General features: G+C 37.9%; 1 protein-coding gene across 2 annotated transcripts; it reads right to left on the bottom strand.

Annotated features, from left to right (window-relative positions):
• Window positions 1-1,332: 1,332 nt before the first annotated feature.
• Window positions 1,333-20,200, bottom strand: NBDY (negative regulator of P-body association). Of its 2 annotated transcripts, XM_068533517.1 has the most exons (4): window positions 19,892-20,200; window positions 18,031-18,165; window positions 6,342-7,102; window positions 1,888-2,144 (listed from the first exon to the last, which is right to left on the bottom strand). In XM_068533517.1, the coding sequence occupies exon 1, from the start codon at window positions 20,125-20,127 to the stop codon at window positions 19,921-19,923; it is 207 nt and encodes a 68-aa protein (XP_068389618.1). In that variant the 5' UTR covers window positions 20,128-20,200; the 3' UTR covers window positions 1,888-2,144; window positions 6,342-7,102; window positions 18,031-18,165; window positions 19,892-19,920. The 2 variants fall into 2 exon arrangements, with proteins under 2 accessions (XP_068389619.1, XP_068389618.1); XM_068533518.1 differs by lacking the exons at window positions 1,888-2,144; window positions 6,342-7,102 and adding an exon at window positions 1,333-1,441.
• Window positions 20,201-23,779: the final 3,579 nt, after the last annotated feature.

Raw genomic sequence — 23,779 nt, 5'->3', positions numbered from 1 at the left:
AAATCATGATTCTTGATGTTTATCCAAAGGAGTTGAAAACTTATATCCACACAAAAACCTGCACATGGCTGTTTATAGCAGCCTCATTCATACTTGCCAAAACTTGGATGCAACCTTCAGTAGATGAATGGATAAATAAACTGGTGCATCCAGACAATGGAATGTTATTCAGCATTGAAAATAAATGAGCTATCAGGCCATGAAAAGACATGAAGGAATCATAAATGCATATTACTAAGGGAAAGAGGCCAATCTGAAAAGGCTACATACTGTATGATTCCAACTACATGACATTCTGGAAAAAGGTAAAAAGGTAAAAAGGTAAAAAGATCAGTGGTTGCCAGGGGTTGAGGGGGTGGGATGAATAGGTGGAGCACAGAAGATTTTCAAGGCACTGGAAATACTCTGTATGATGAATACATGTCATTATACATTTGTCCAAACTCATAGAATGTATAACAGCAAGAATGTACATTGTTCAAGAGTAAAAATATAACTACGGACTTTGGAATATAATGATATGTCAATGTACGTTCATCAAATGTGACAAATGTACCACTCTGGTACGAGATGTTAATAATGGAGAAGGCTATGCATGTGTAGGGGCAGTGGGCATATGGGAAATCTCTGTTCCTTCCTCTCAATTTTGTTATGAACTTAAAACTGCTCTTAAAAAAATCTTTAAACAAGGTCAACAAACTTAGCATCGTCAATAATGAATGGGACCAAATGGCATTTTGTGCCTCCTGATGTGATGCAATAGCAAGGACACAGCATCACCTATGTAGATTTCTTACTAAAAATGCTCAAATTAGTCTTGGGAAAGCAGACAAGTTTGGATTGTGGGATGAATGTAGGACAACTGCCTGGACTCATCCAAAATGCCAATGTAATGAAAAATTAAAAGAAAAGGATGGGAAGGTGCGATTCAAGATTTTAAAAGACTAAAGGGGCATGACAGCTAAATACAGTGCATGATTCTTGACTGGATCCTGGATCAAAACAAATAAAAAGATATAAAGGATATTGTTAGGACAACTGGGGAACTTTGACATGAATAGTATATTAGATAATTGTATCAATGTTGAATTTTTCTGTGTGATAATAGTAATGCACTCGTTCCTAAGAGATACACATCAAAGTGTTTAAGGTTGAAGTGTCACAAGATCTGTAAGTTACTTCCAAAAGGTTCAGCAAAAAAAAAGTGTATATATATATATATCTACAAAGAGAAAAAAATATGTAGAAAAATAAATAATTGATGTATCTACATGAAGGATGGCGTTTGATGTTCCTGAAGAGTTGAAGTTTCATAAAATAAAAAATTGGTGAAGAAAATAATGTTTGGAGCTATGAAGTTTATCCTTAATTCTAATTATACATCCTACTGGTAAATTCAGAAGTAAACCAATGCATTCAATTTTTTTTGGCAGAACATTTTCTGAAAAATAAAAGAAAGGAAAAAAAGAAATTAAGTAAGTAAAAGGATAGAAAACAGAAATATCATCCAAACAAAGTCTATCAAACAAAATAGACTTTAAATGTAAAAAGGTCAAATGAGTCACTAAAAAAGATAAAAGGTGTATCTATTTTAGACTTGTATGCACATAATAATAAAGCCTTGAATATATAAAGCAAAAACTTACAGAACTACAAGAATTTGACAAATCCACAATTACAGTGGGAGATTTTTAATTGCTCTCAATAATGGATAGATGTAGCAAACAAAAAGAATTAATAGTAATATAGAAGACAAACTACAATTAACAAGTTTAATGGACTTTTATAGAATGCTACATGAAACAATTAGAATATACAAAATATTTTCAGGCACACATGAAACACATAAATTCATCATGTTCTCTAGAACATAAAGCAAATCTCAACATATACTAAATAATCAGTATCATGTAAACCATGTTGTCTGTACTAAGTGCAATTAATTGGAAAAGAGTAACAAAATATTAAGCTAAAAAATATCCATGTGACCTTCAAGATGGCAGAGGAGTAAGACGTGGAGATCATCTTTCTCCCCAGAAATACATCAGAAATACATCTACATGTGGAATGACTCCTACAGAACACCTACTGAATGGTGGCAGAAGAACTCAGACTTCCCAAAAGGCAAGAAACTCCCCATGTACCTGTGTAGGGAAAAAAAAAAAAAAAGAAAAAACAAAGACAAAAGAATAGGGACGGGACCTGCACCTCTGGGAGGGAGCTGTGAAGGATGAAAATTTTCCACACACTAGGAAGCCCCTTCACTGGCGGAGAAGGGGGGTGGCAGGGGGTAGCTTCAGAGCCATGGAGGAAAGCACAGCAATAAGGGTGCAGAGGGCAAAGCAGAGAGATTCCCACACAGACGATCAGTGCCGACCAGCACTCACCAGCCTGAGAAAGCCCGCCGGGGCGGGAGGGGGCTGGGAGGTGAGGCTCCAGCTTCAGAGGTCAGATCTCAGGGAGAGGACTGGGGTTGGCTGCGTGAACGCAGCCTGAAGGGAGCTAGTGTGCCACAGCTAGCCAGGAGGGAGTCCAGGAAAAAGTCTTGAACAGCCTATGAGGAAGGAGACCATTGTTTCGGGGTGCGTGAGGAGATGGGATACAGAGCACTGCGTAAACGAGCTCCAGAGACAGGTGCGAGCTGTGGCTATCAGTGCAGACACCAGAGACGGGCATGAAATGCTAAGGCTGCTGCTGCAGCCACCAAGAAGCCTGTGTGCAAACACAGGTCACTATCCACACCTCCCCTCCTGAGAGCCTGTGAAGTCCGCCACTGTCAGGGTCCCGTGATCCAGGGACAAATTCCCCAGGAGAACACACCATGCCTCAGGCTGTTGCAGGCTCAGGCCCCCGCCTCTGCTGATGCAGGCTCGTCCCACATTCCGTACCCCTCCCTCTCCACTGGCCTGAGTGAGCAAGAGCCCCCTAATCAGGTGTTACTTTAACTCCGTCCTGTCTGAGTGAAGAAAAGACACCCTCAAGCAACCTACACACAGACACGGGGTCAAATCCAAAGCTGAACCCAAGCAGCTGTGCGAACAAAGAAGAGAAAGGGAAATTTCTCCCAGCAGCCTCAGGAGCAGTGGATTAAATTGCCACAATCAACTTGATGTACCCTGCATCTCTGGAATTCCTGAATAGACAAAGAATCATCCCAAAATTGAGGCAGTGGACTTTGGGATCACCTGTCGACTTCGGGTTTGCTTTCTGCATCTAATTTGTTTCTCGTTTTATGTTTATCTTAGTTTAGTATTTAGAGTTTATTATCATTGATAGATTTGTTTATTGATTTGGTTGCTCTCTTGCTTTCTTTTCTTTTCTTTATATATATATATATATATATATATTTTTTTTTTCCTTTTTCTCTTGTTGTGAGTGTGTATGTGTATGCTTCTTGGTGTGATTTTGTCTGTATAGATTTGCTGTTACCATTTGTCCTAGGGTTCTGTCTGTCCGTTTTTATTTTTATTTATTTTTTTAGTATAGTTTTCAGTGCTTGTTATCATTGGTGGATTTGTTTTTTGGTTTGGTTGCTCTCTACTTTCTTTCTTTTTTTCATAACTTTTAAATATTTTAAATTGTAATATTTTAAAAAATTATTTTAATAACTTTATTTTTTTCTTTCTTTCTTTCTTTTCTTCTCTCTTTTCTTCTGAGCTGTGTGGCTGACATGGTCTTGGTGCTCCATCTGGGTGACAGGCCTGTGCCTCTGAAGGTGGGAGAGCCGAGTTCCGGACACTGGTCCACCAGACACCTCCAGGCTCCACGTACTATCAAACAGCAAAAGATCTCCCAGAGATCTCCATCTCAATGCTAAGACCCAGCTCCACTCAACGACCAGCAAGCTACAGTGTTGGACACCCTATGCCAAACAACTAGCAAGACAGGAATACAACCCCACCCATGAGCAGAGAGGCTGCCTAAAATCATAATAATGTCACAGACATGCCAAAACACACCACCGGACATGGTCCTGCCCACCAGAAAGAGAAGATCCAGCCTCGGCCACCAGAACACAGGAACCAGTCCCCTCCACCAGGAAGCCTACACAACCTAATGAACCAACCTTAGTCACTGGGGGACACCAAAAACAACGGGAACTACGAACATGCAGCTTGTGAAAAGGAGACCCAAAAAACAGTAAGTGAAGTAAGATGAGAAGACAGAGAAACACACAGCAGATGAAGGAGGAAGGTAAAAACCCACCAGACCAAACATATGAGGAAATAGGCAGCCTACCTGAAAAAGAATTCAGAGTAATGATAGTAAAGATGATCCAGAATCTCAGAAATAGAATGGAGAAAATAGAAGAAATGTTTCACAGAGACATAGAAGAAATAAAGAGCAAACAAACAATGATGAACAAAACAATACATGAAATTAAAAATTCTCTAGAAGGAATCAATAGCAGAATAACTGAGGCAGAAGAATGGCTAAGTGACCTGGAAGATAATATAGTGGAAAAACTACCACAGAGCAGAATAAAGAAAAAAGAATTAAAAGAATTGAGTCTCAGAGACTCTGGTACAACATTAAATGCACCAACATTTGAATTATAGGGGTCTATGAAGAAGAAAGAAAGGGTCTGAGAAAATATTTGAACAGATTATAGTTGAAAACTTCCTTAATATGGGAAAGGAAATGGTCAATCAAGTACAGGAAGCGCAGAGAGTCCCATATAGGATAAATCCAAGGATAAACACACCTAGACACAAATTAATCAAACTATCAAAAATTAAATACAAAGTATTAAAAGCAGCAAGGGAAAAACAACAAATAACATACAACGGAATCCCCAGAAGGTTAACAGCTGATCTTTCAGCAGAAGCTCTGCAAGACATAAGGGAGTGGCAGGACATATTTAAAGTGATGAAAGGGAAAAACCTACAACCAAGATTACAGTAAACAGCAAGGATCTCATTCAGATTTGATGGAGAAATTAAAAGCTTTACAGACAAGCAAAAGCTAAGAGAATTCATCACCACCAAACCAGCTTTACAACAAATGCTAAAGGAACTTCTCTAGGCAGGAAACACAACATAAGGAAAAGACCTACAATAACAAACCCAAAACAATTAAGAAAATGTTAATAGGAACATACATATTGATAACTACCATAAATGCAAATGGATTAAATGCTCCTACCAAAAGACATAGACAGGCTGAATGGATACAAAAACAAGACCCATATATATGTTGTCCACAAGAGACCCACTTCAGATGTAAGGACACATACAGACTGAAAGTGAGGGGATGGAAAAAGATATTCCATGGAAATTGAAATCAAAACAAAGCTGGAGTAGCTGTTCTCGTATCAGACAAAACAGACTTTAAAATATAGACGATTACAAGAAACAAAGAAGGACACTACATAATGATCAAGGGATCAATCCAAGAAGAAGATATAACAATTGTAAATACTTATGCATCCAACATAGTAGCACATCAATATATAAGGCAAATGCTAACAACCTTAAAAGGGGAAATCGACAGTAACAAAATTATAGTAGGGGACTTTAACACGCCACTTTCACCAATGGACAGATCATCCAAAATGAAAATAAATAAGGAAACACAAGCTTTAAATGATACACTAAACAAGATGGCCTTAACTGATATTTATAGGACATTCTATCCAAAAACAACAGAATACACTTTCTGGTCAAGTGTTCATTGAATATTCTCCAGGATACATCATATCTAGGGTAACAAATTGAGCCTTGGTAAATTTAAGAAAATTGAAATCGTATTAACTATCTTCTCTGACCACAATGCTATGAGACGAGATATCAATTACAGGAAAAAATCTGTAAAACATAAAAACACATAGAGGCTAAACAATACACTACTAAATAACCAAGAGATCACTGAAGAAATCAAAGAGGAAATCAAAAAATACCAAGAAAAAAATGACTATGAAAACACAATGACTCAAAACCTTTGGAATGGAGGAGGAGGAGAAGATGGTGGAAGAGTAAGACATGGAGATCACCTTATTCCCCACAGATACATCAGAAATACATCTACATGTGGAACTGCTCCTATTGAACACTGGCAGAAGACCTCAGACTTCCCAAAAGGCAAGAAACTACTCACGTACCTGAGTAGGGCAAAATAAAAGAAAAAACAGAGACAAAAGAATAGGGACAGGACCCGCACCAGTGGGAGGGAGCTGTGAAGGAGGAAAGGTTTCCACACAGTAGGAAGCCCCTTTGGAGGCGGAGACTGTGGGTGGCAGAGGGGGTAAGCTTCGGAGCAACAGAGGAGAGCGCAGCAACAGGGGTGCGGAGAGCAAAGCGGAGAGATTCCCGCATAGAGGAGTGGTGCCGAACAACACTCACCAGCCAATAGGCTTGTCTGCTCACCCGCAGGGGCAGGCGGGGGCTGGGAGCTGAGGCTCGGGCTTCGGTCGGATCACAGGGAGAGGACTGGGGTTGGCGGTGTGAACACAGCCTGAAGGGGTTAGTGCACCACAGCTAGCCGGGAGGGAGTCTGGGAAAAGGTCTGGACCTGCCGAAGAGGCAAGAGACTTTTTCTTGCCTCTTTGTTTCCTGGTGCGCGAGTAGAGGGGATTCAGAGCGCCACTTAAACGAGCTCCAGAGACGGGAGCGAGCTGCGGCTATCAGGGTGGACCCCAGAGACGGGCATGAGATGCTAAGACTGCTCCTGCCACCATCAAGAAGCCTGTGTGCGAGCACAGGTCACTATCCACACCTCCCCTCCCGGGAGCCTGTGCAGCCCACCACCGCCAGGGTCCCGTGATCCAGGGACAACTTCCCCGGGAGAATGAACGGTGCGCATCAGGCTGCTGCAACGTCATGGTGGCCTCTGCCGCCACAGGCTCGCCCCGCATCCGTACCTCTCCCTGCCTCCAGCCTGAGTGAACCAGAGCCCCTGAAGCAGCTGCTCCTTTAACCCCGTCCAGTCTGAGCGAAGAACAGACGCCCTCAGGTGACCTACATGCAGAGGCGGGGCCAAATCCAAAGCTGAACCCCGGGAGCGGTGCGAACAAAGAAGAGAAAGGGAAATTTCTCCCAGCAGCCTCTGAAGCAGCGGATTAAATCTCCCCATTCAACTTGATGTACCTGCATCTGTGGAATACCTGAATAGACAACAAATCATCCCAAATTAAGGAGGTGGACTTTGGGAGCAAGATATATTATTTTTTCCCCTTTTCGTCTTTTTGTGAGTGTGTATGTGTATGCTTCTGTATAACATTTTCTCTGTATAGATTTGTTTTCACCATTTGTCCCAGGGTTCTGTCTGTCCATTATTTTTGTTTGTTTGTTTATTTTTGTTTTTTTTACTTAAAAATTTTTTTTCTTAATAACTATTTTATATTTTAATAACTTTATCTTATTTTGTCTTACTTTATTTTATTTTATCCTCTTTATTTCTTTCTATTTTTTCTCCCTCTTATTCTGAGCCGTGTGGATAAAAGGCTCTTTGTGCTCCAGCCAGGCATCAGAGATGTGCCTCTGAGGTGGGAGAGCCAACTTCAGGACACTGGTCCACAAGAGACCTCCCAGCTCCACGTAATACAAATGGCAAAAATCTCCCAGAGATCTCCATCTCAATACCAAGACCCAGATTCACTCAGCGACCAGCAAGCTACAGTGCTGGACACCCTATGCCAAACAACTAGCAAGACAGGAACACAGCCCCATCCATTAGCAGAGAGGCTGCCTAAAATCATAATAAGGCCACAGACACCCCAAAACACACCAGCAGATGCGGACGTGCCCACCAGAAAGACAAGATCCAGCCTCATCCACCAGAACACAGGCACTAGTCCCCTCCACCAGGAAGCGTACACAACACACTCAACCAACCTTAGCCACTGGGGACAGACACCAAACACAACGGGAACTACAAACCTGCAGCCTGAGAAAAGGAGACCCCCAAACACAGTAAAATAAGCAAAATGAGAAGACAGAAAAACACACAGCAGATGAAGGAGCAAGGTAAAAACTCACCAGACCTAACAAATGAAGAGGAAATAGGCAACCTACCTGAAAAAGAATTCAGAATAATGATAGTAAAGATCATCCAAAATCTTGGAAATAGAATAGACAAAATGCAAGAAACATTTAACAAGGACGTAGAAGAACTAAAGAGGAACAAAGCAATGATGAAAAACACAATAAATGAAATTAAAAATACTCTAGAAGGGATCAATAGCAGAATAACTGAGGCAGAAGAACGGATAAGTGACCTGGAAGATAAAATAGTGGAAATAACTACTGCAGAGCAGAATAAAGAAAAAAGAATGAAAAGAAATGAGGACAGTCTCGGAGACTTCCGGGACAACATTAAACACCACAACATTCGAATTATAGGGGTCCCAGAAGAAGAAGAGAAAAAGAAAGGGACTGAGAAAATATTTGAAGAGATTACAGTTGAAAACTTCCCTAATATGGGAAAGGAAATAGTTAATCAAGTCCTGGAAGCACAGAGAGTCCCATACAGGATAAATCCAAGGAGAAACATGCCAAGACACATAGCAATCAAACTATCAAAAATTAAATATAAAGAAAACATATTAAAAGCAGCAAGGGAAAAACAACAAATAACACACAAGGGAATCCCCATAAGGTTAACAGCTGATCTTTCAGCAGAAACTCTGCAAGCCAGAAGGGAGTGGCAGGAAATATTTAAAGTGATGAACGAGAAAAACCTACAACCAATATTACTCTACCCAGCAAGGATCTCATTCAGATTTGATGGAGAAATTAAAATCTTTAAAGACAAGCAAAAGCTGAGAGAGTTCAGCACCACCAAACCAGCTTTACAACAAATGCTAAAGGAACTTCTCTAGGCAAGAAACACAAGAGAAGGAAAACACCTACAATAACAAACCCAAAACATTTAAGAAAATGGGAATAGGAACATACATATGGATAATTACCTTAAATGTAAATGGATTAAATGCTCTCACCGAAAGACACAGACTGGCTGAATGGATACAAAAACAAGACCCATATATATGCTGTCTACAAGAGACCCACTTCAGACCTAGGGACACATACAGACTGAAAGTGAGGGGATGGCAAAAGATATTCCATGCAAATGGAAATCAAAAGAAAGCTGGAGTAGCAATTCTCATATCAGACAAAATAGACTTTAAAATAAAGACTATTACAAGAGACAAAGAAGGACACTATATAATGATCAAGGAATTGATCCAACAAGAAGATATAACAATTGTAAATATTTATGCACCCAACATAGGAGCACCTCAATGCATAAGGCAAATACTAACAGCCATAAAATGGGAAATCGACAGTAACACTATCATAGTAGGGGACTTTAACACCCCACTTTCACCAAAGGGCAGATCATCCAAAATGAAAATAAATAAGGAAACACAAGCTTTAAATGATACATTAAACAAGATGGACTTAATTGATATTTATAGGACATTCCACCCAAAAACAACAGAATACACATTTTTCTCAAGTGCTCATGGAACATTCTCCAGGATAGATCATATCTTAGGTCACAAATCAAGCCTTGGTAAATTTAAGAAAATTGAAATCGTATCAAGTATCTTTTCCGACCACAACGCTATGAGACTAGATATCAATTACAGGAAAAGATCTGTAAAAAATACAAACACATGGAGGCTACACAATACACTACTTAATAACGAAGTGATCACTGAAGAAATCAAAGGGGAAATAAAAAAATACCTAGAAACAAATGGCAATGGAGACAGGACCACCCAAAACCTATGGGATGCAGCAAAAGCAGTTCTAAGAGGGAAGATTATAGCAATACAATCCTACCTTAGGAAATAAGAAACATCTCAAATAAACAACCTAACCTTACACCTGAAGCAATTAGAGAAAGAAGAACAAAAAACCCCCAAAGTTGGCAGTAGGAAAGAAATCATGAAGATGAGATCAGAAATAAATTGAAATAAAATTAAGTAAACAATAGCAAAGATCAGTGAAATAAAAGGTGGTTCATTGAGAAGATAAACAAAATTGATAAACCATTAGCCAGACTCATGAAGAAAAAAAGGGAGAAGGCTCAAATCAATAGAATAAGAAATGAAAAAGTAGAAGTAACACCTGACACTGAAGAAGCACAAAGGATCATGAGAGATTACTACAAGCAACTATATGCCAATAAATTGGACAACCTGGAAGAAATGGACAAATTCTTAGAAAAGCACAACCTTCCAGGACTGAATCAGGAAGAAATAGAAAATATAAACAGAGCAATTCAAGCACTGAAATTGAGAGTTTAATTCAAAATCTTCCAACAAACAGAAGCTGAGGACCAGATGGCTTCACAGGTGAATTCTATCAAACATTTAGAAAAGAGCTACCACCCATCCTTCTCAAACTCTTCTAAAATATAGCAGACGGAAGAACACTCCCAAACTAATTCTATGATGTCATACCACCCTGATACCCAAACCAGACAAAGATGTCACAGAGAAAGAAAACTACAGGCCAATATCCTTGATGAACATAGATGCAAAAATCCTCAAAAGAATACTAGCAAACAGAATCCAAAAACACATTAAAAGGATCATGCACCATGATCAACTGGGGTTTATTCCAGGAATGCAAGGGTTCTTCAATATACGCAAATCAATGTGATAAACCATATTAACAAACTGAAGGAGAAAATCCATATGATCATCTCAATAGATGCAGAAAAAGCTTTTGACAAAATTCAACACCCATTTATGATAAGAACCCTTCAGAAAGTAGGTATAGAGGGAGCTTACTTCAACATAATAAAGGCCATATATGACAAACCCACAGCCAACATCATTTTCAATGGTGAAAAACTGAAACCATTTCCTCTAAGATCAGGACCAAGACAAGGTTTTCCATTCTCACCGCTATTATTCAACATGGTTTTGGAAGTTTTAGCCACAGCAATCAGAGACGAAAAAGAAATAAAAGGAATCCAAATCAGAAGAGAAGAAGTTAAGGTGTCACTGTTTGCAGGTGACACGATACTGCACATAGAGAATCCTAAAGATGTTACCAGAAAACTACTAGAGCTAATCAGTGAATTTGGTCAAGTAATTAATGTCCAGAAATCTCTTGCATTCCTATACACTAATGATGAAAAATCTGAAAGAGAAATTAAGGAAACACTCCCATTTACCATTGCAACAAAAAGGATAAAATACCTAGGACTAAACCTACTTAGGGAGGCAAAAGACCTGTACTCTGAAAACTGTTAAGACACTGATGAAAGAAATTGAAGACATAAAAATATGGAAAGATATACCATGTCCTTGGATTGGAAAAAATCAATATTGTTAAAATGACCATACTACTCAAGGCAATCTACAGATTCATTGCATTCCCTGTCAAAGTACCAGTGGCATTTTCCACAGAACTAGAACAAAAAAATCATAAAATTTGTATGGAAACACAAAAGACCCCTAATAACCAAAACAGTCTCCAGAAAAAAGAACAGAGGTGGAGGAATCATGCTCCCTGACTTCAGACTATACTACAAAGCTACACTAATCCAAATCATATGGTAATAGAACAAAAACAGGCATGTAGATGAATGCAACACGATAGAAAGCCCAGAAATAAACCTACACACTCACAGTCAATTAATCAACGACAAAGGAGGGAAGAATACACAGTGGAGAAAAGACAGTCTCTTCAATAAGTGGTGCTAGGAAATCTGGACAGCTACATGTAAAAGAATGAAATTACAACATTCTCTAACACCATATACAAAAACAAACTCAAAATGGATTAAAAACCTAAATGTAAGATTGGATACTATAAAACTCCTAGAGGAAAACACAAGCAGAATACTCTTTGACATAAATCACAGCAATATTTTTTTGGATCTGTCTCCTAAAGTAAAGGAAATAAAAGCAAAATAAACAAATGGGACCTAATCACGTTTAAAAGCTTTTGAACAGCCAAGGAAACCATCGACAAAATGAAAAGTCAGCTTAGTGAATGGGAGAAAATATTTGCAAATGGTATGACCTATGAGGGATTAACAACCAACATATATAAACAGCTCATACAGTTGAACATCATAAAAACCCACCTAAAAAATGGGCAGAAGAACTGAATAGACATTTATCCAAAGAGGAAATGCAGGTGGCCAACAAGCACATGAAAGCATGCTCAAAATCACTAATCATCAGGGAAATGCAAATCAAAACCACAAGATATCACTTCACACCTATCAGAATGGCTATCATTGAAAAGAGCACAAATAAAAAATGTTGGGGAGCATGTGGAAAAAAGGGACCATTTTATACTCATGTTGGGAATATAAATTGGTGCAGCCACTGTGGAAAACAGTATGGAGGTTTCTCAAAAAACTAAAAATAGATCTACCATATGACCCAGCAATTCCACTCTTGGGTATATATCCAGCAAAAACAAAAACAGTCATTCAAAAAGATACATGCAACCCCAATGTTCCTAGCAGCATTATAATTGCCAAGATATGGAAGCAACGTAAGTGTCCATCAACAGATGAATGGATAAAATTGGGTATACACACACACACACACACACACACACACACACACACAATGGAATACGACTCAGCCATAAAAAAGAATGAAATTTTGCCATCTACAGTAACATGGATGGACTTGGAGGGCATTATACTAAGTGAAATAAGTCAGAAAGAGAAAGACAAATACTGTATGATATCACTTATATGTGGAGTCTAAAAAATACAACAAACTAGTGACTATAACAAAAAAGGAGCAGACTCACAGATATATAGAACAAACTAGTGGTTACCAGTGGGGAGAAGGGGGAGGGGCAGTATAGGGGTGGAGGAGCGGGAGGTACGAACCATTGGGTATAAGATAGGCTCAAAGATGTGTTGTACAACATGGGGAATATAGCCAATATTTTGTAATAACTGTAAATGGAAAGTAACATTTACAACTGTATGAAAAATTTTTTAAAAAGTAAAAAAAAAAATCCATGTACCCATGTCTTGGTTTCCAAATACTGTCTCCCACTAAATGATACCAGAGATCCATAGAGAAATGGTCAATGAATCAGGAAATACCAGACAAACGTGAAAGTAAAAAAGTAAGGGAAAAAAAAAAAAAAAGTAAGGAAAGGTTGAAGTCAAAGTATATATCAAAGAATGATGGGAATATGTCAAATAAACAGAGAATCTAGGTTGAATGGGCTGCCACTGGGACAATTTGAGCATTAAAATAAATTATGATAGCAATAGCGTATTCATGAAATAAAGTAAAAAAATCTGTGTGCCAAACTAAGATAAATAAATAAATACATGGAGGGGGACAAAAATCTCTTCCTTGAAGTAGAATACAAACTAATGTAGTAAAAATTATGATGTTTGAAAATGACCATTTTGCAGCCTTCATAGTAATAACTGATTTGGTCAAGAATTATCAATGGATATTAAGGCCAGTGGATTTTAGTTTGATGAAGAATAGGATATCTACACAGTTTCAAAGTACCCCCAGGAAAATTATTAACTACAAAGAGGAAAATGGAACTTTTGAGTGGATTAATCTAGCAAACATCATCTGAACCAAGTAATCAAGGTTAACATTTCTTCTAAGGGGTCAAATCAACATTATGTGCCACTGATATGCTGCCCTAAGAACAATATATTACTTCTCTGACATTCCTGCCAAAATGCATAATCTATACATAATAATGAGGAACTGGCATGCAAATTTAAACTTAGGAACAATCTACAAAATAATTGTTCTGTAGTCTTTTAAATTGTCAATGTCATGAGAGACAAAGAAAGGTTGAACTGTTCCAGGTTAATAAAAAAAAAAAAAAAAACCACTGAAGAGACATGAGAACTAAATGCAATGCATCATCTTGGATTGAAAGTTTGATCAGGAAAAGAAAATAGCTATAAAAGACATTATTGGGATAAATAGGTCAAATTGGAATATGGCCTAGATAATAATATTGGAACACCAATTTCATATACTACAAAGCTATAGTAATCAAAAGAGTATGGTGCTGGCATAAAAACAGACATGCAGACTTTTGAACAGAATCAGGAGCCCAGGATAAAATGCTGCATATACAGTCCACTAATATTTGACAAGGGATCCGAGAGTACTTAATGGAGAAAAGATAGTCTACTTCATAAATAATACTGAGGAAACTGCATATTCACATGACAAAGAATAAAACTGGAGCCCAATCTTATACCACTAGCAAAAATTAATTCAAAATAGATTAAAGACTTAAAGGTAACGATCTGAAACCATAAAATTCCTAGAAGAAAACAGGGAAAAAAGCTTCTTGATATTTGTCTTTGCAATTATTTTATGGATATGACACCCAAAGCATAAGCAACAAAAGCAAAAAATAAACAAATGGGACTATACCAAACTAAAAAGCTTCTGCACAGCAAAAGAAATGATTGACAAAATGAAAAAGCAAACTATGGAATGGGAGAAAATATTTTTAAAACACATATCAGATAAGAAATTAATATCCAGAATATATAAGGAACACATACAACTCAATACAAAAAAACAAGTAATCTAATTCAAAAAGGTGCAAAAGACCTAAATAGACATTTTTCCAAAGAAGACATATCTGGCTAACAGGCACATGAAAAGGTACTCAACATCACTAATCATCAGGGAAATACAAATCAAAACCACAATGAAATATCTCACACTTTTTAGAATGGCTATTAATGAAAGCAGGAGATAACAAATGCTGGTGATGATATAGAGAAAAGTGAACCCTTGCACATCCCTTGATGGGAATGTGAACTGAAATATCTACTATGGAAAGCAGTATGGAGGTTCCTCAAAGAATTAAAAATAGAGCTACCATATGATCCAGCAATTCCACTCCTGGGTATATCTGAAGGAAATGAAATCATGATCTCGAGATATCTGCAACCCCTATGTTTACTGCATCATTATTTACAATAACCAAGATGTGGAAACAAACTAAGTGTCCACTGACAGATGAATGGACAAAGAAAAAAATATATATATATACACAATGGAACATTATTCAGCTATTAAAAAAAAAGGAAATCTTGTCATTTCTGGAATAGTGGATAAACCTTGAGGGCATCAGGCTAAGGGAAATAAGTCAGACAGAAAAAGATAAATACTGTATGCTCTCACTTATGCATGGAATCTAAAAAAACTCAACTCATAGAAACAGAGAGTATATTGCTGGTTTCCAGGGGTTGTAGGGTAGGGGAAATGGGTGAAGGTGGTCAAAACATATAAACTTTCAGTTGTAACATGAATAAGTTCTGGGGATCTAATATAAAGCATGATGTATATTATACTTTAATCAATACTATAGTTATAGTATATATAGTTATAGAACTATAGCTATAGTATAGTTAATACTGTAGTATAATGACTACAGTTAACAATTCTGTACTGTATACTTAAAAGTTGCTAGGAGAGATCTTAAAAGTTCTCAACACACACAAAAAAATAGTAACTATATGAGGTGATTGATGTGTTAACTAATCTTATCGTGGGTAATCATTTTGTAATATATACATGTAGCAAATCATCACACTGTACACTTTAAACTTACAATGTTATATGTCAAATATAACAGTATGGAGGTTCCTTAAAAAACTAAAAATAGAACTACCATATGAGCCAGCAATCCCACTACTGGGCATATACCCTGAGAAAACCATAATTCAAAAGGACACATGTACCACAATGTTCATTGCAGCGCTATTTAGAATAGCCATGATATGGAAACAAATGTCCAATGACAGATGAATGGATAAAGAAGATGTGGTACATATATACAATGGAATATTACTCAGCCATAAAAAGGAATGAAATTGGGTCATTTGTGGAGATGTGGATGGACCTAGAGTCTGTAATATAGAGTGAAGTAAGCCAGAAAGAAAAAAGAAATATCGTATATTAACGCATATATGTGGAACCTAAAAATATGGTACAGATTAACCTATTTGCAGGGCAGGAATAGAGACGAAGATGTAGAGAAAGGACATGTGGATGGGGGGTGGGGAAGGGGAGGGTGGAACGAATTGGGAGATTAGGTTTGACATAAATACACTACCATGTGTAAAATAGCTAGTGGGAACCTGCTATATAGCACAGGGAGCTCAGCTCAGTGCTCTGTGACGACCTAGATGGGGTGAGGGGTGGGAGGGAGGTTCAAGAGGGAGGGGATATTGGTATACATATAGCTGATTCACTTCATTGTACAGCAGAAGCTAACACAACATTGTAAAGCAATTATACTCCAATAAAATAAATAAATAAATAAAGCTGGGAAAAAAGGAACTATAATAGAGCTTACATTGTCCATTTGAAATACATGTTCTCCCAAACTCATCTCTTTTTCAGTGAGTATGAGTGGATAATCTTGACAATAAAGGTTTATGGAGCAAAAAATTGGAACAATGTCTAATTTCTATTTTGACACATGTACCGAGGTTATGTAAGAGAAAGGCATTATTCTGAGGAAATATACACTGAACTATTTACAGGTAAAGGAGCATGATGTCTGCAAGTTACTCTCAAATAGTTCAAAGAGAGAGGAGAGAGGGAGGGGGGAGGTTTAAGACAGGGAAGGGAGAGGGGAAGGGAGAGTGAGAGGGAGAAACAGATAGAGAATTATAAAGCAAACATGGCAAAATGGTAATTGGTGAACCTGGGTAAAGTGTGTATGGGAGTTCTTTGTGATATTCTCAGAATTTTTCTTTAAGTGTAGAATTAGATCAAAATAAAAAGTTTAAAAACACAAGTATAAATATCATCAATAACTCCATCACTGAATAGCGTAATCACAGTTTCCCTAAGTATTTAATGAAAGAAAAAGTTTTATATTGCTGAAATCTATTGGGATGAGGAGCCAGTGTATAATTTTGCTTTTTGCTACCAGAAGAATAATAAAGATGAAGTTTAACTGTAACTGGATTAATGATTTCACAATATGATTTCTAAAAAAGAGATCCATATGTATGTAAATTTAAAAAAAAACCAAATAACTCATGAGTCAAAAAAGAAATCATAAGAGCAATTAGATAATAATAATTGAATAATAATAAAAATACTACACATAAAAACCTGTGAAATTCTTCTAAAGCGGTATGTAGTGGAAAACTTTGTTATAAATTCTTATTTTAGGAAAGAAGATTTAAAATTACTGAGCTAATGGTCCAAATAAGTAAATTAGAAAAAGAGCAAACAAAAAGAAAGTAAAGAAAAAAATAAAGATAAAAGGAAAAATTATAAAAATAGGGGACAAAATATTCAATGGTGAGGCCTGATGAAACCGAAAGCAGGAAATACATTAGAAAACTGAATATTGTAATTTATCACACAGTCACACTGTCATATTAATGGAGGAAAAACCCCATATGATCATGGCAGTTGATACAAAGTATTTGGAGAAAAAACTCCATACTCATTCAGAATAAAAGCTCTCAGCAAACTAAGAATACAAGGGAATTTCTTTAACCTGAAAAAGAAAATCTACTAAAAATGGTGAAACACATATAGAATTTCCTTGTAAATTCAGGAGCAAGACAAGGAAATCCTCTGTCACTGCCACTATTTCTCATTGTACCGAAGATCCTAGCTAGCCCAGTAAGACAAATTGAAAAATAAATATTGGAAAGGAAGAAACTGCCATTATTCACAATATAATAAATTAACAGATAATCCAGAGAACCTACAAATTATCAGAACAGATATAAATCAGAAAGGTTACAGTGTATAAAATCAGTATGTAAAAATATCAATCACGTTCCCATTTATGGGCAATAATCTGAAAATGTGGTTTAAAACATACATTTCACAGTAACAGCAGGAACTATAAGGTAATTAGAAATGAATATAGCAAAACAGCTTATAGATAACATTATTATTATATGGTATATATGCTTTCATATAATGCAGAAAATGCTTTCAATTTATCATTTGGTGCTAGCTTTTTGTTTTTTGTTTGGTTAGTTATGTTTAATGTGTCATAATCAACTCTTATTCCTCCTCCTTCCTTAAAAAGTTTTTGGTAAAGAGATTACCTTAAAAATCACAACTTCCTGAAGCAGGACATCAGAAAAGCAGGGTAGCGTTGTCAATAATCTTCATTGTCTTCACTGAATAACTATTTTATGGATGCTCCAAGGAAATGGAGTCATACTGCAATCCCTCAAAGACTGAAAAATAATAAAATAACGTTAAATCATTTCTTCTGTTACTGTTCATCTCTTTCCCCTGGGCTCCTCAAGTCCTTATGCTTTACCATACCCTCATTGCAGTTATATATTCGTGAAAAACAGTTACATAGACAGTATTAGAAGGGATCTATTTCATAGCAATTATGAGCAGAGACTCTAGGAAGCTTTGTAGAACAGTGTCTGGCACATAAAGATGTTCAGTAAATATTTGCTGAATATTTATTATTATAATTTTCAATGATTTGAGTCACTGGAGGAAATTATGTAGCTCTTGCACTTTTTGCCCTGTACAACCTTCTTTGTTTTCTGTTTGAGCATTGCTATCCCTATGGTGCCTCCCAGCCCCAACTCTACCCCTTTGAACAAAGAGGTAAAGTTGAGGGAAATCAGGCAGTAAGGAATGACTGGGTGATGCTTTCAAGCACAATAGAGCTCATTCTTTTTCTATGCACTACCACCAAGCACCAAGTCCAGAACTCCCTTAGTTGCCACTGTTATCCCATCATTCATTGACCTATTTATTCAAATATCTGTTTCACTCCTATGTGCTTTGGTTATCCATCCCCTACAGCTCCCAGCATAATGCCTAGTCCATTGCAAGGGCTCCTTAAAGGTTTGTTGCATGAATGAAGAAAGGATGCCCTGTCTCCTTTGGATTACAAGAATCTGTGAGGTTTGGGTCAGAGTTTATTTTTTGCATTCTATAAGCTCATCTAAATAGAAGATCATTTTTCTGATAGTAAAGACTGGACTGCTAAAATACAATACTTCCTTGAAAATGTTCAGTGGTTTCCACTGCTTATGGATTAAACTGCATACTCCTTAGCATAACATTTAAGGCCCTGCAGCATTCTATCTCACTTCCTAGTTCTTCTCATACATTCAGAGTTATAGCCAAGTTTTCCTAGAACAAGCATGCCTTGGGAAAGGTAAGATAGAAAAGCATTCTCTCCCCCTCCACATGGCAGATGTCACTCACCCTTTAAGGCCCACCCAGAGTTACCCCTTCCTCTTTTATGGCTCAAGATTACTACCAGGCAGAATGATTTGGTCCATCTCATCCCCCTCTCCCCTCCTCCCCCCGCCTTGCTTCCTGAATACCTTGAACAAGCAAACATTATGGCACTTGGGTTTGACTTACCATATTGTAACTTTTTTTTTTTTACTAATTAAATTTTCCTGCCATACACAGAGAAACACACACCTCTGAAGGCTCACCTTACAATACTCTGTTAGCATAGTGTTAGCCATAGGAATTAGGCCTTCAATATAATGTTATTGATCTTGAACCAATCGTTTTTTTGAATGGAAAAGTTTCAAATATACACAAAAGTAGCAAGAACAGTTTAATGAATCCCCATGTATACATCACTCAGCTTTAACAATTATCAACTCATGAACATTTTGTTTGTACCCCTCACCTGGGCCCTACTGAATTACTTTCAAGCATATCCAAAGATTAAGTCTACTTCTTAAAAATATAACCAAGATTGTCATAGCTAATATATTAAAAATAATTACTTAATGTTATTAAATATCCATAAATTCACCCCCACATATTTTGTGAAAGAGCTATTTAATGCCTGCATGTTCTTTCTTCAATTTTGAAATCGTGGAGAGAATAGGGAAAGGGAGAAGGAGATCTGGGAAAATATATAATTAAGTTTCAGAGAGCCTGGATATCCCAAATGAGAAAGAATCTGACCTGGTTTGGGGTAAGAGAAGTATATTGTACTATTTCTCCGGAGAAGGTGGGTGCGACTTCAGGCCCGGTGATGCTGGAGGAGGTGTGGAAGGGAGAGGGGTACTACCTCTGTTGGGGGTTCCTTCTGGATAATCCCAACGTGGAGCTAGGAGGCAGCGCTTTTTTGGAAGCTTGATTTCCCGCGTGTTTCCAGGCTGGAGCGTGGATCTCCAGGAGGTACAATGTTGTTCCCCCATAAGGATTATAGGACCCGGGTGTCAGCTCTCTCCGGTGGGCCCTGGCGAAGTCAAGAGACCGGAGATGGCGGCGGGTCCCCTCCAGGCACAGAGCTTCCTCCCGGTTTCGCTTTTTCCGTATTTCCTGTATCCTGAGACGTATATCCCTTCTCCGCCTCCGCCCTCGCTCCCTACCCCACCACATTTTAACGTTTCTACAAGGGTGGGTCTTAAAAATACGATGCTCATATTTAATATAATGTTTTCCCCATCCCGCCCCCCAGTGTAACTAAATCTGTGGACAGGCTTATACTATCTATGAAATTCTAAGTTACAAGAAATTCAGGTTTACTCCTAAGTGGTAAACTCTTCATAGATTGTGGAAAGGCGCTTGGTGTGGGGGCGGGGAGGAGAACAAAGAGGTGATTGAAGAGCTAACAGCTTTACCATCTAGTTGCAGAAGCACAACACAGAGCCATGAAATAATCTACGACCATTTAGAAAGCAATATACAAATGTCTTAGTTGACTAAAGTGCAGAATAGCACACCAGCCACCAGCACTGACCGTGGAAATTGAATGTAGAAAACAAATTCATCGTATGTCATAGAACCTAAGATCACTTTCTTCTTCATATTTTAACAAATTAGAAATCTCTGAAGGCTTATCTTTTAAAAAATATTTCAACATCTAGGAAATCTCTGACAATTGATGGTATGTCATACTTTCGTTGTCAATTTTTTATCTTTTCTAGAGTTAAGGAAAATAATGATTCATCCTCCTATGGCTGGTGTATTATATTCTGGGATATACGGTAAGTAACCGGAAGAGGGTGCACTGTGGCTTAGAATAAAAGGCTATTGGAACTTCTTAGACCTTCATCGTTCACATCCATTTCCCTTTGGCTATGGACACACTTTTCCAGCACTGTCCCCAGTGTTTTTTAATGGAGAGAGCTCAATCCTTAATGTCAAAATAGAACTGACTTTTAAAATACTCTGCTATTTACAAGCTCTGTGATATTTAAGTAGTTGATTAAACACTTGAGGCTTTCGTTTCCAGGAGACAATAATTTCTTCCTTGTAAAACTATTGCCATAATCAGGGATAATGCATTTAAAGCACTTACTATGATTACCTCTCATCTCCACCATCACTACCTTCTTCCAAATACTAGTGCTGCCCTTTATACAAACTAGATACTCAGTAAATGTTTGGGAAATAAATGACCCTGTGGTTTTCTACCAGATGCTACTTATAAAGACAAGAAACGTAGCAGTAAGTTAATGAAAAGCTGTGAAGGGAAATACAAAGAAACAATGCTCTAGAGATAGAAGAACAGTTGAGACTAGGCATAAAGATGTGGGAGTTAGCAACATAGATGTGGTAGTTGAAGTCATGAGTAATGTTCCCAAGAGAAAATGTAGAGGAAAAGAGAAGTGGGCTGCTAAAGATAGACTATTGAGCAATTAGAGTCAGAAGAGGAGAGGCCTGCTTCAAAGGCTGAGAAAGAGTGGCCAGATTCAGAAGAGAGGATGCCAACCCGAGGTTTCTCACTCTTGGCACTATTGACATTTGAGGACAGATCACTCTTTCTGGTAGGAGCCTGTCCTGTGCACTGCAGGATGTTTAACAGTATCCTAACCCAGGCCAATAGCATGCCCCCCACATCCCGCAACTGTTTCCAGGGGTGATAACCAGAAATGTCTCCAGGTACTCCCAAATGTCCCCTGGAGGGGGAAATCATACCTTTTGAGAACAGTTGGTCTAGCCCTAATCCTCCAAACTTGCTCCTTTCCTACTCTTCATTTCAGTGAATGTCACACTTCTACCCAGTTGTACAAGTCAAACCTTGGAGTTTTGTGTGTGTGTGTGTGTGTGTGTGTGTATACATATATATATGTACATATATATATATATATATCAGACTATTTTATTATTTCCCAAAGTAAATGTAGTAATATTTTCACAATCTTTTTACAGGGGTCTCTAAATCTTGCAAGACAAAAGACTTTAGGAGTAAAAGTGGAAATTAAGTTGTTTTATAACTATAGATATAGTTTTAGTAAATTAAGAGAAATATGTGCCTATTTTAGTAAAATGACTGGAATTAAAAATTGTGTCAAATCCAGGTGGGTTTGATTTATGGGAAACATTTGATTTGAGTTGAAAACAATCCCAACTTAGAGCTGCTGACATCAACCTGAACCGTTTATACATTAAATGGATTTATTTTTATTTTAATTAATTTATTTTATTTATTTATTTTTGGCTGTGTTGGGTCTTCGTTTCTGTGCGAGGGCTTTCTCTAGTTGTGGCAAGCGGGGGCCACTCTTCATCGCGGTACGTGGGCCTCTCACTATCGTGGCCTCTCTTGTTGCGGAGCACAGGCTCCAGACGCGCAGGCTCAGTAGTTGTGGCTCACGGGCCTAGCTGCTCCGTGGCATGTGGGATCTTCTCAGACCAGGGCTCGAACCCGTGTCCTCTGCATTAGTAGGCAGATTCTCAACCACTGCGCTACCAGGGAAGCCCCTATTTTTATTTTAAATTGCATTAAAATGCATATAACATAAAATTGACCATCTTAACCTTTTTTAAGTGTACAGTTCAGTCATGCTAAGTATATTCACAGAGTTGTACAACCAAAGTCCAGAATTTTTTATACCCATTAAACAACTTCACATTTCCCCCTCTCCCCAGCCCAGTCAACCACCATTATACTCACAACTGGATTTTTGTTTATTTTTGTTATACTAGAATGGAAAACTAAAGCCTTTTACTTCTAGGTTTCAAAATGATTTTTCCCCATCATTTTTTCCAAGTTCAGCCTTTTTTTTTCAACACTGATGAACTAGCTGCATGTGAAACTTGGAACCAGAAGAAGGCCCTGCTAAGGTGAAGGACTATAGATCTGAATTTCTTTCATTATTTCAAGTGCTCAAAGGATGACAACAGAGAACAAAACTGAACCCTCTGGGCGATAGTAATCTGTTTTCATTTAGGGCTTTTTAATTGAGGAGTTCGTTGATTCATTGTGTTTTTTCTGGAAATTAGCTTTCATCTTTTTTAAATTAATTAATTTATTATTTATTCATTTTTGGCTGCGTTGGGTCTTTGTTTCTGTGCGAGGGCTTTCTCTAGTTGCGGCGAGTGGGGGGCCCACTCTTCATCGCGGTGCACGGGCCTCTCACTATCGCGGCCTCTCTTGTTGTGGAGCACAGGCTCCAGACGCGCAGGCTCAGTACTTGTGGCTCACGGGCCCAGTTGCTCCGCGGCATGTGGGATCTTCCCAAACCAGGGCTCGAACCCGTGTCCCCTGCTTTGGCAGGCAGATTCTCAACCACTGCGCCACCAGGGAAGTCCCAGCTTTCATCTCAAGGCCAAGAATTTTTCGCTTCCTTGAACAAATATAAAGGACTTCTCTGTTAATTGTTTTTAGGTACAAATCTAAGGATAAGAACCATGGAGTCCCTGTAACATTCTCATAAAATGAAAAATAAGAATGATTTGGAGGAAGACTACATGAATTTTTGTGTGTGTGTTTTACTTCAGGTTTTTAATGTAATATTTCACTAAGAATTTTTTAGAATTCTATGAAACACAAAGAAGAAAGTAAGAAGATCTATTATCTCTCTATCTAGATAACCTCTATAAACATTCAAAAGATTAAATAAG

The sequence above is a fragment of the Eschrichtius robustus genome, chromosome X (genome assembly GCF_028021215.1).
Source record: "Eschrichtius robustus isolate mEscRob2 chromosome X, mEscRob2.pri, whole genome shotgun sequence".
In the NCBI taxonomy this organism is placed as follows: domain Eukaryota; kingdom Metazoa; phylum Chordata; class Mammalia; order Artiodactyla; family Eschrichtiidae; genus Eschrichtius; species Eschrichtius robustus.
Note: the sequence above shows the minus strand (reverse complement) of the source record. Positions and strands in the feature narration are given on the sequence as shown.